The sequence below is a fragment of the Bos grunniens genome, chromosome 8 (genome assembly GCF_055505025.1).
Source record: "Bos grunniens cultivar Pamir isolate PY7600 chromosome 8, Bosgru_T2T1.0, whole genome shotgun sequence".
NCBI lineage: Eukaryota > Metazoa > Chordata > Mammalia > Artiodactyla > Bovidae > Bos > Bos grunniens.
The window spans coordinates 101,127,026-101,139,992 of NC_141172.1; the positions used below are offsets into that span (position 1 = coordinate 101,127,026).

The 12,967-nt window shown below is 41.1% G+C and overlaps 1 protein-coding gene across 3 annotated transcripts in view; it reads right to left on the reverse strand.

Moving 5' to 3' along the window:
• SUSD1 (sushi domain containing 1) overlaps window positions 1-12,967 on the reverse strand; it is a 136,984-nt gene that overhangs the window by 69,259 nt on the left and 54,758 nt on the right. For all 3 annotated transcript variants that reach the window (XM_086414540.1, XM_086414542.1, XM_086414541.1), the window contains exons 7-8: window positions 9,053-9,150; window positions 8,248-8,434 (exon numbers count right to left, since the gene is read on the reverse strand). In XM_086414540.1, coding sequence (XP_086270666.1) covers window positions 8,248-8,434; window positions 9,053-9,150 — 285 coding nt within the window. The remainder of the gene's footprint in view (window positions 1-8,247; window positions 8,435-9,052; window positions 9,151-12,967) is intronic.

A 12,967-nucleotide genomic window follows, 5' to 3' on the forward strand; every position in this document is an offset into this window, starting at 1 on the left:
TCTTAACTGCATGACCTTAGCTAAGTCACTTAACCCCTCTGGCCCTCAATTTCCTATTTGTGCAATCAAGCAATCCGTGTTACTTTTTTTATATCACAAGCATAAATAATGTATATATATTTTTAAATGGTTGTAGGACTTTCCTTGGGGCTCAGTGGTCAAGAATACACCTGCCAATGTAGGGGATGTGGGTTCGATCCCTGGTCCGGGAAGATTCTGCATGCTGGAGCGACTAAGCCTAGGTGCCACAACTGCTGAGCCAGGGTACCCTAGAGTCTGTGCTCTGCAACAAGAGAATTCAAGGCAACGAGAAGCCTGAACACTGAAACTAGAAAGGAGTCCTCACTCATCGCAACTAGAGAGAGCCCCGTGTGCAGCAACAAAGACCCAGAGCAGTCAAAAATCAATAAATAATAATAAAATAAATGAAACTATTGTTAACCAATAAAGGTGTGAGATTTTAGAAAGTTAATCCTATCATTTGGATTGTCCCATAAGTAAAATGTCATGAAGGTAAGTATCTCAACAGGCAGAAAGTCTGAGAATAAGGAGAAAGCTGAATAAAAGTAAAGGTCAGGGATTAGAACTCTTAGAGCAAATGTTGCCAACCTAGAAGATGACCAGAAAGTAGATGACCAAGCAAGATGTTTGTTCTCAGCAGACAGTATTTCCAGGGCTCCTTAGATGAGGGCTAAGGCAGTAAAATAATCAAGAAGCAGATGTATTTCCATCCCTGTATAGAAGAAAAGTAATTTCATGCCTCCTGCAGTCTAATTCATTCCTTCGATGTTCTATTTTCTTAAGGCAGTTAAAACAACAAAAAAAAGAAGTTTGTTAAGACCCCACAGAGAGTCTAGTAATACCAAGGCTAATTTTCAAGAAAAAAGCAGATTTCCTAACAAACAAGTCTGGACATTTTCTACAAATGTGAAAAAGCTTCAATGTTTAGCAGAGAGAAGCTTTTTATAACAACCTTTCATGCGTATTTCTCCCACTGGAGTCTTTGCTACCTAAGAAGAAATAATGATAGCAATAAACTTTTGTCTTCAAAATCAGAATTGTCCATTTCAAATTTTAAATATCACTGACAGAGGCAGCACCAGGCAATCAGCTTGGAGAAAATAGTCTTGGCTGGATGGAGGAGCTTGGTGGGCTGCAGTCCATGGGGTTGCGAAGAGTCAGACACGACTGAGCGACTTCACTTTGACTTTTCACTATCATGCATTGGAGAAGGAAATGGCAACCCACTCCAGTGTTCTTGCCTGGAGAATCCCAGGGATGGGGGAGCCTGGTGGGCTGCCGTCTATGGGGTCGCACAGAGTCAGACATGACTGAAATGACTTGGCAGCAGCAGCAGCTCTTATTGGAAGATGTAAAAATATGGTTATGAGAAAGAATTTGAAGACCTATCACAAGTGCTCTCTGATACCTTCACAACTTTCATTTTTAAGACTGCATAAGAATACCAGAAACAAAAATTGCCCCATGTATGCATGTGGTTTTGAGGCATACCAAGTATACCTGTGTGAGCAATACCACATACAGTATATGTCTGTACACAAACAGAACATAAAGCAGAAGTATTGTCTGCAGAGTTCCTGTCTCAATATGATTTTCCCACTTATATCCCTTATGGTCTGAGAACAAAGGCATCTGGTTCCCACTTCCCACCCCCAACCCTGACAGAATTGACGGAGAGTAGTAAAAATGGGTCAATTTGCATCTGGGTTGGAAAGAAGGGTTGACTGCCATCTATAAGGCAGAAACATGAAGATATTTCTACATAGCTCAGCGTGGAAGAATCTGGGCAAAGAAAAAGGCTGAGAGCTCTGTGCAATATGCTTTCCAAGCAAAGGAACAGGGTCCCAAAATCTCAACGGAAGGAACAGGGTGGACTGGTGCCTATAGAGTTGGGGCTGGAAGCAAGGACTTCTCCAGCTGGAGCCCCTTAGCCTGGTGGCTCCCAATCCTAAATGCCCATCAGCAGATCTACAGGAAAGCTTGGACACTGGTGGGTTTTTTTCTTCTTTTCTTTTTCTAACTCAGCAGGCAATTCTGATAAGCACCCAGGCTACATACACTGTTTGTTCTCACTACTTCTACTTCTAATAATAATAGTCTCTCGTTAGCACAATGGAGATCATTAACAGAGAAGGACTTCTAAGTGGAGGCCTGGGGCTCTGGAGGTTCCATTTGACAGAGAGCTGTGGTCGGCAAAAGGGGAGACTTGTTCCTTCCAGCCTTTGTAGGCGAAGGTCCATATGAAGCCAGGTGATGCTGAGCTGACGCAAGAGCTACAGTTTTATTGATCCAAGATAGCCAAGTGTTCAATCAGGGCAGGAGGCTTTCTTGCAGCTGCTCCTCAAAGGACACTGGATCATCCAACCATCAGTAAATCCTTCAAGATGAGATCTGAGATAAGCATATCAATATTATCCAATAAGAAGGAAGACCAAAGGGAATGCCATCCATTTTATTATGAAGGGAATATCGATCCTAAATAAAACTTTAAAAAACATATTTATTTACTTATTTATTTATTTGACTGCCTCGGATCTAAGTTGCAGCACGCAAGATCTTTGTTCTCAGGGGAGATCTTTTCATTGGGATGCACGAACTGTCCAGTTGTGGCTCATGGGTTTCAGCATTTGTGGCTCACGGGCTTAGTTACCCCATGGCTTGTGGGATCTTAGTTCCCCTGTCAGGGATCGAACTTGTATCCTCCGCGTGGCAAGGTGAACTCTTTACCACTGGACCACCAGGGAAGTCCCTAAATAAAACTTTTACTTCCAAGGGTAAGTAATCATAATCAAGAAAGGGGGGAGCCTAAGAAATGATTCTACAAAGAAGAAGAGGGAGATCAAGCCTTGAAAGCAAAGAATGAAGACTGTTGAAAAAATATTGAGCTAAATAATGGCAAAACTCAGCAACATCTGTTTTGTACACTCAGTAAAAAATTTTAAAGATGTATTCAAACAGATAAAGGATGAGATGGTAGAAGAATGTGATAGCAGAGAGGAAACTGGTTGAGAGAGGCAGAAATAAAAGAGGAACTGGAAGAGACAAAAACCAAAAGGAAATGAAAGTGCAGCAGCAGAATTTAAAGTGCATCAGAAATGTCAACTCATAGACGCACAAATGCATCCAGAGAACAAACTTACTACATACTCACAGAGGGCAGAGGGAGAAGGCATGGATGTAAAAAAGAGAGAGAAAATGGAAGACCAATGCAGATAGACAAGGAATTCCACATAGGAGTATTTGAAGTGCAAAAACAAATGTCAACCACAAATCGGCACTTGCCACGGTTGCTCGTCACCTACCTCTACAAAGATTAAAGTATGTGCTGCTGCAGCAGCTGAACTGCAGCACCCGCTGAAGGAGTTCAGAGTGGAGAGCAGAAATGAGGCACTCTGTGCTCCCGGGAGACTGGCAGGGCAAGTCTTCAGATAGCTAGATATCCTCAGGAGCTGATTTTATGAGCCCAATTCTTATATCTCTTCATATCGAGAAAAGACCTAAAGTCCTTCTTGGTGAAGATTGTTTCTTGTGACTACCAGAAGCTTCATGAGACAAGCAGAAACTTTCTACCAAAAAATCTGTACTTGATTCCATGTACTCCCCCTTTATCAAAATCACATATATAGTGTCTTTGGAACAGTTTGGAAGTTTCTCAGAGCTATCTGAGGTGCTGCCTCCCAAGCAGCAGTCCTCATACTGCCCCAAATAAAACTTAACTCTCAATTCTCACACTGTGCATATTTTTTTAAGTTGACACAAACAAACAAAAACAATACTCAGAGATTTAATGAAAGAAAATATTCTTAATGTGTAGATAGACTGAAATGTGAGGATCCAAAAACTTACAGGGCTGTAGGAAAATTCTGTGAAAAACATTAACATGTATATAACCCATGACTGAAACTTCATGAAAGAAAAGATTTCTGTCTCACTCACTATTGAATTCCCAATGCCCAAAACTGTCAAACACATAGTAAGTGGTCAATAAGCATTTACCACATGCACGAGTAAATGATTAAAGTCTGGAACTTCACATATAAAGAAAACTATGATATCCAGGCTGAAAAAGATCAGATTGTCTACATGGGATTGAAAAAAAAAAAAATCACACCTTCAAATTCCTCTTTCAAAATTTTAAATTCCCAAAGCCAATGTGAAACCTCCAGGATTCTGACAACAAAGGTTTTGTCCAATAATTTTATCTTCAATCAAGCTCCCATTCACTTGTGAAGACAACAAAATGAGGTTCTCAGATAATCCTGGGCTCAGAAAGTATCCCATTCCTCAGTAAGAAAATAGAAATCACGATGCAGAAAGAGAAATAAAAATAGAGGAAAACAGGAAAACTTTGGTATGAAAGAACCGCTAGTAAACACTAAAACCATGAAAACATACAGCTGTTTATATAATTGTTATAAATATTGCTATAAGTTTATATAAAAATGAATTCTTAAAAGATGTAGTGCATGTTAAAAATTATTAAAAATAAGAGGCTGGCAATAAAAAGCTGTATTAAGCCAGTAGCAAAAGGAAAGCAAAAGGGGAAGGAATAAAAGGAAGTAAAAAATGCTAACTTCCTTGTCTTTTGGGGGGAGAAGTCAACATAATTCCAGTCTCGACACTGGTAATAAGAGAAATACACATTCAAATAGGATTTTTTTGTTTTTGTTTTTCAATGTGTAGTACTGAATAAAAGCAAGATCTCTACCGTCTGAGTCACTGAGAAAAGAACATTTGTGCAGCAAAGAGAGAATGCAATAGACATAGCAACAAAGCATTAAAAAGAGAAAAAATTAAGATGACAGAAGAAAGGAAAACCGTATCACAAACACTACTGCGTAAATGGATTAACTCTATTTTTCTTACAAACGTTTGCAACATATGCTATCTCCTCAAGTACATCCATAGCAGTACTATCCAGACAGATTTTAAGAAGAAAAGTGGGCAAAGGCATATCATGCAAGCAGAGCACAAAGAAGTCAAGAAAATCAGGGCAAAAAAATTATTAAATAGGCTAAAGTGAGCCACTTGTTAATAGTGCAAGTTAGAATCTACAATTAGGACATCAATCATGAACATAAATATCATAACATCAAAATGTGTGAGACAAACTATCAGAATGTACAAGACAAACTGAGAAGAATGGCAATCTAAATAAGCAAAAAATAATAACAACAACAAAAACAGAAGTCCTGAAAAGCCTTACCACTAAAGTTGATTGAAGACTAAGTCTTACCTCATTTAAAAGCAAACACTACACCCAGTATTGCAAAACTTTGCCAAATAGTAAACCCCAAGAAAATGTCAGCAAATCCCCCCCAAAGAATACTAAAATTGAAAAAAAAAACCTAGAAATCAACAGCAAAGTGTAAATGTTGAGAATATTTTAAACCTACCACTTGATACATACATAATTAATCTTTCGATCAATGGGGAAACCAAAATACCAAGTATATAATGCTTTGAAAGTAAAAATAAAGGGAACATATATTAACACCCTCATAAATAATTCTTCCATCAAGGGAAAATCAGAATAGCAATTACACCGTGTCTTGAAAGTAAAAATAAAGAGAATATGTATAAATGCCTAAGGAATTCCACCAAAGTTCAAATCCAGAAGGGAGAAAGAAGAACTGAAGACTTTTATCATCAAACAGAAAATAATGGAAATAAGTTGAACCATGCAATTAACTCAAGAATTTAGTAATAGAACAATATAATCAACTTAAGAGAATCCGGGAGAAGGAAATTTAAAAATGAGAGAAATTAATGAGACAAAAAATAATTTTAAAAACCCAGAAGATTATTCTTCAGGGAAAAGAATAGTAATGAAACAGACAACCCAAGCTAAGCAAAGCAAGTGTTAAAAAGAAAGAAACACAAAACTAGGAATCAAAATAACCTGGGAATATATAATCTATAACTCCAGAGGAGCTGTCAACAAATATTCCATTTGACATTCTGCCAATATATCATGTGAACGTACGGCAAAAACCACCACAATATTGTAAAGTAATTAGCCTCCAATTAAAATTTTTTTTTAATTTTAAAAAATTAAAAATAAATAAAAAATAAAATCACAACTCAATGGGCATTTTCTAAGAAAGTATAAATTATAAAAATTGACTCAAGAATATGTAAGAAACACAAATCCCCAAAACCACAGAAGAAATTGACAGTCATCAAAGAATTATCTCCCAAAGGGATGAAACTTAAATGACATTATGAGCAAGTGTGTCCAGCTTTAAAGAAAGGGGATAATCCCGAAGTGATATAAACTTTTCCAGGATATAAAAATATGGAAAACTTCCCAATTCATTTAACGAGAACTGGCATAACGCTAATCATGAAATCAGATGGCTAAATGTGCAGGATCTAAATGAACAGAATGACAAATCTTCGCATGAAGGCATAAATAAACAGGAAAGACAAAACTCGAGTAGATATGGAGAAAATGTAGAAATGTACCTTGTACCCAGTTGGGATAATTCAATATAAAGCCCAATCCTCACTAGATTAACTTGCAAATTTAATCTAGTTCCACTTAAAATTTCAGACAGAAGGAGGTCTGGAGACATTAACAGACTCAGCCAGGGTCACTCAACTCTTAAGCAGCAGAGTTAAGATGTAAATCCAGGTCTGTCTGAACCCAAAGACCATGCTTGCCCCAACTGAAATTAACTTGGAAAGGTTGAAGAGGATGTTAGTAAAAACAGCAGACAATGAACAGCAATCTGTCATTGACTGAACAGAGACAGATGAGTTTGGAGTCCTAGGATGATCTTTTTATTTCTAATAAATCTACAGTAGTTTATTGTTAACTTTGAATAATTTTCTCTAATTAGTTACCATATTAAATTGACAATATCTTTCCCTAACATAGTCTTTACTTAGAAATAAATCATTTTATTTCTATACAAGTACCCTGAGACCTATTTTGTATAATTTCATAGTCTGAATGATATTGTAAAGACTAACATACTTTTCATTTATTTCTGCCACATCCATGTTACTTCCCAGTTCCTAGCAGCAGCAATACCTAAAGGCTGAGTTTTCTTAAATTCAATTCAGTCACTCAGTCATGTCCGACTCTGAGCCCGGCTTCCCTGTCCATCACCAACTCCCAGAGCTTGCTCAGACTCATGTCCATTGAGTCGGTGATGCCATCCAACCATCTCATCCTCTGTCATCCCCTTCTCCTCCTGCCTTCAATCTTTCCCAACATCAGGGTCTTTTCTAATGAGTCAGTTCTTCACATCAGGTGGCCAAAGTATTGGAGCTTCAGCTTCAGCATCAGTCATTCTAATGAATATTCAGGACTGATTTCCTTTACGATTGACTGGTTGGATCTCCTTGCAGTCCAAGGGACTCTCAAGAGTCTTCTACAACACCACAGTTCAAAAGCATCAATTCTTCAGCATTCAGCTTCCTTTATGGTCCAACTTAAGTAGGTTTTCTTAAATAGGATATCAAATACCTAGCTGAAAACTACCTCAACTCATACAAGACAATAAATGACATCAGTGGCTTCTCAAGGTTTGCTTTTAAAGAATTTAATTAATTTTGACATCCTACAACCAGAGTGCTGAAAAAAACTTATTGTAATTGTCATGATGATATAAAAATCCAGATGATATCTATGTGCCTTAGTGTTTATTACAACTTCCTGAGGCTCCTTCCCTCCAATCTGCTTTCCAACCAACTTCTACCCTCCTGCATCCTAAGGCTGCCTCCTCCTCTCCACCTGCTCACCCTCACTTTGAATCCCCACCCCTAATCAGTCCTGGGGTCACTTCTCATCCTAGATGTACAGCTCCTGGGTCAGCCTCCCTGGCTCCTCCTTTGTCATAGGCAAGAGTAAGAAATGACTTTTGAGTTTCCCACCAAAGATAAGCCAGATGGCTACCCTCTATTGCCGTGGACAACTGAAACAGAGGGCATCACTGCCTACTGCTGTCTTTTAAATGCCTTCTTGTTACCTTCCACGTCAACTAGAGGACCCAGCTGAGAATCCATACATCAGTGCCCATTCAGTCTGGCATCCTTAGGACAGGAATCTCTCCTACTAGCTCTGCTCTGGTTCTGACCCCTGGAGTAATTAACCCCTTGGCTGCAAACCTTAGAAAGTAACTGTGAACTCTCCTGACCTGTGGATTCTGAAGCACATTTCCCCACATCCTGCGCTTAGCATTCTCTAGGAGGAAATGAGACTTCACCTCCACCTACCAGCTGTCTGGAACTCAGTGACGGCTGGCACGGAGCGTCGGGGAGGGGCTGTAGAAATGTTCACGGTGTAGTTGGTGCCCAGGTACAGGTCTAGGCACACTTCTGGGGTCCTGCTCTCTGTGGTCAAATTAACTGTCTCCTCATGACCTGATTCCAGGGGGTCCAACCGCTGTCCTTTTATGTATATCTTTGTGAGGGGAAAAGACAAGAGAACCCACTGTGACTCCACTGAAAACAACCAAGAGAGATTTTGTAGTGGGGGAAACTACTCTCTTACTACTCCCTTTTATACTGCACTGCTCACCCCGGGGCAGGCAAACAGGGCGAACCTCTGCTATCTGGTCTCTGATGATGAAATCTGATCAGCCTGATAGTCCAGAAACCCTGAGAAGTGACATAAAATGGGGAGTTTCTCTAAGGAGTGCTATCCTGCACTCAAATGACCAGCGATCAATGCAGGCAGTCACAACCCGAGACTCGCTCGCTGCATCCTGTCACCCAGGCAGCAGATGCTTCTAGGCTCTGGGGAAGTGACACACGAGAGCTTGGAAACAAGCAATCATGATGATGCCAAATATAAATACACCCCCCACGCATACACCCTGGAGGATGACAAGCACGTTAAACACCACATGTAAAATAAAATAATCCAGATATCTGAAAAACTCTACTCACTTTAAAAAGGACTATGGGATTGGAGAGCTATTTGATTGAGAAGCACTTCCGGAAGCAAGTTCCTCTGACTCTCATTCCCATGGTAACCATCTCTGCCCTGGCAGAAAAAAAAGGAGTTCACTTCACTTACCACATATTCGATCTTGGAGTTTATTCTTCCTGGGTTTATTTGCCACCTCACACAGGTGTTATTAAACACTGACACTTCATTAATTTCTATAATTATTTCTAAAAGAAAAAAAGAAAGAATCCACTCAACAAAATGCATCAAAAGACTTTAGAAAAATCTTAATGGCCAGCCCATTAGAGGGCATGACTTTGTTTACTTGCCCAGCTGGTCTCTCTGCTGGTCACCATTAACACTAGGATTCAGAAACCAAATCAGCAGTTCAAGCTATCCCAGACCAATCACCCAATTTAACTTTATCATGAGTGAGCTCGGCCCATGACCTGATGTGGAAGAAAAGGCTGAGAATTCCCTTAAGTACGAGTGAGAATTCTAGCCTGTGATTGGTCTGACAGGCCACTGGATGCCACTGGCATTCCATTCCTGGGGGAAGGAAAGGGACCCAGAGCCGAGCCCTGAACCTTCCCTGCAGCTGCGCAGGTTAGACCAGCTTCCGGTTCCCTCATCCCACCGACTGATGGAGCGTTTTGATCGCCAGGTCACTGCTGTTCCCAGGAGGGAAATGACACAGATCACCACCCATGACCATTCCTCAGGAGCAGCCCGTTGCGGGTAAGCTAAATAAATTCTCCACGAGGTCCCTGGAACTATTTAAACCTGATTTATCAGGAAGCCGCTAATTTCTTTAAGTTGTTCTGTTTCTTTTAAATATTCTGCATGTGGCGGCGGTGGGGGGGTGACCAATTGAAAGGGTAGCATTGAAACATACACATTACATATGTAAAATAGATTGCTAATGGGAAGTTGCTGTATGTCACAGGGAGCTCAGCGCAGTACTCTGACAACCTAGAGGGGTGGGATGGGGTGGGAGGGAGGCTCACGAGGGAGGGGACGTATGTATACTTATGGCTGATTCACATTGTTATATGGCAGAAGCCAACACAATATTGTAAAGCAATTATTCTCCAATTAAAATTTTTCAAATAAATAAATATTCTGTACATATTTCATGTAATAAATTTAGCAATGTGGGAAACTGTATTATGGCCTTGGGTCCTGAGATAACAGTTTCCAATGAACCTATTAAATGACTTAGGAAGTTGTTCAGATGAGAATGGGGAAAGGACTTAGCTTTTTCTCTATTTAACAAATTTCCTGCAGATAAGTAAAACTATTTTTACTTGCAGTTGACATGCTCTTGTCTAAAAAAAGTCTTAAGGAATTCACACACACACACACACAATTAAAACTAAGAAACAACTTCAACCAGGTAGCAGGATACAAGGTCAAAGTACAAAAAGCAATTGCATTCCTGTCCACTATTAAGGAACAAGCCAAAGATGAAATTTTAAAAAAACTCACTTACAACAGCATCAAAAGGAATAAAATTCCCTGCAGGTGAAAGTGAAAGTCGCTCGGTCATGTCTGACCCCATGGACTGTACAGTCCATGAGATTTTCCAGGCCAGAACACTGGAGTGGGTAGCCTTTCCCTTCTCCAGGGGATCTTCCCAACCCAGGGACCGAACCCAGGTCTCCCACATTATAGGCAGATTCTTTATTAGCTGAGGCACCAGGGAAACCCAAGAATACTGGAGTGGGTACCTATCCCTTCTCCAGCAGATTTTCCCAACCCAGAAGTTGAACCAGGGTCTCCTACATTGCAGGCGGATTCTTTACCAACTGAGCTATCAGGGAAGCCCTATATCCTGCAGGTAGAAGTTACCAAACTATCACCTCTAGAGGAGAGAATCAACATCTCACCAAATGGGAATATTCCCCAGCCTACATTCAAGCTTCCCCACTGAAGCAGATGCCCCTTATGTATGTTTTAGACCCTCTCAGCTCACATGCCCCTTGCTCCTGCCCTGTCTGAGCTTTGACAACATGACCATGTTTTGTCTCCCAGGCTGGGGTTTCCCTGCTGCATGTGCAACCTGGAAGTGGGGGGAATGGACACTTTCTGAAAGACAGGAAGTACTGGAAAAATCTGCCCCTTACTTTTCTTCCCCTTGTGGCGAAGCTCCCCCAGGGCGCTGCTACACTGATGGAGCGATCACGTGCACTCAGGAAGGACCAGGGCAACAAGGAATCCTCATGCTGGCTTGGCTTCCTTCCCTGCTCTGCCCACCTCAGCCTTCACTCCTGCTTCCTGGGGTGTGTGTGTGTGTGTGTGTGTGTGTGTGTGTTAGTTGCTTAGTCATGTCAGATTCTTTGAGACCTCATGGACTGTAGCCTGTCCAGGCTCCTCTGTCCATGGGATTTCCTAGGCAAGAATACTGGAGTGGGATGCCACTGCCTTCTCCAGGGGATCTTTCCAACCCAGGGATCAAACCCATGTCTCCTGCATTAGCAGGCAGATTCTTTACCCCTGAGCCACCTGGGAAGCCCCATTTCTTCATACTCAGAACCAATGCTACCTTTAGATAGACCCTAATCTACTGACCCCCTTGCCCATGGAAGATTTTATATCTTTATTAAATCACCCAATCAGCAGCACTGCCGAGATTTGATGTCACACTTGACCTGGTCATGGGTAAGCCCAGTCAGCTGACAGTAAGTGGGAATAAATGCAAGCAGGAAGAGGAAAAGAGGCAAATTTCTGGAGAGACCCCAGAGGATCAAGTGTGACCATCTACTGCACTCCTGGGTCACTACATCAGTGCATCTTCCTGGAGCACAAATAATTTGAAATCAAAGAAATATTCCAGGTGTGGACATGGGTACTCTGATGGATGCAAAGATCCAATCCATTCACTTCCTTGGGTAGCATGATGATGACACTGGCAACAGTCTTTTGTCAGCTTGAAAAAGTCCCAAATATTCCCAGCCCCTTCCCTCTCCAGCTCGTCAAAGCACAGAGTTCTAGACTCTTCTGTTCACTCCCACAGCCCCCGACACTCACCCCCTGGTCCAGAAGGAAAAGGAAACACCCCACTCCTCACCTTGTCGCTGAGTTGCCATTAAAGCATACTTCCTTCCCACTCGGGACCCTTTGCCACCCAAGCAGAGATTAGAAAGGGGACATGAGGCAAAACCAATACAATATTGTAAAGTAATTAGCCTCCAATTAAAATAAATAAGTTTAAATTTTTAAAAAAGTTCTAACCCTGTTATCCTAAAATGTAAAAAAAAAAAAAAAGAAAGGAGACATAAAAGTTTCCTTTCTTGTTCTTCCTTTTTGCTCATTCACTATGACAACCACAAATGACATCTCAGAAATGCCATCTGCCTCCAGCCTGTGCCCTGCGCTCTGCACAGATGGGACCCAGATCTTTTTGTAGGGAGGTCAGCTATTTCATCCCAAGGAGTAGTTGAACAAAATTCAGTTGCTCTTCCCTCCAGGTGTCTACACACCAGCTGGAAAGACTTCTTTGTAAATGTTACAAAGATATTAAACATCTACATTCATGCTGCCCTTTTAAAAGAGATGACTTGGGAGGCTACACCTTCATTCTAATAGTACTGAAAACTTAAAATACTTTTGGAAGTTCTCTTTGGATCTGAGTCCAGGGCACTTTATTCACCATTGACCCTTAACTGAACCATCATTGAACGCCAAACATCCTCCCCTGCCAGGCACTGGGCTGATGATCAGAAGGTAAGTCTTTCCCTGAGGAACACTGTATCTAATGGAGGAAGCTAACACACAAGCAGATAAATCATGATTCCATCAATATCAGAACAAAGTTACACACAAGTACCACAGGGTATCGAGAAAGAAGCCACCACTCTCACTGGAAGAACTGGGGAAGCCAGCTTCATGGAGGCCATGCAACCCTTCCCGGCTTCAGGGCTTAAGAGTGGGGAAGACATCTAAGCAGGTCCGAAGTCCTAGGTGTAACCTGTATGGACAGTTTCAGAGTGGTAATATGTAACATGCTGGAGAGGAGGAAGAGGGGCAGCAAGGTTTCAGAAA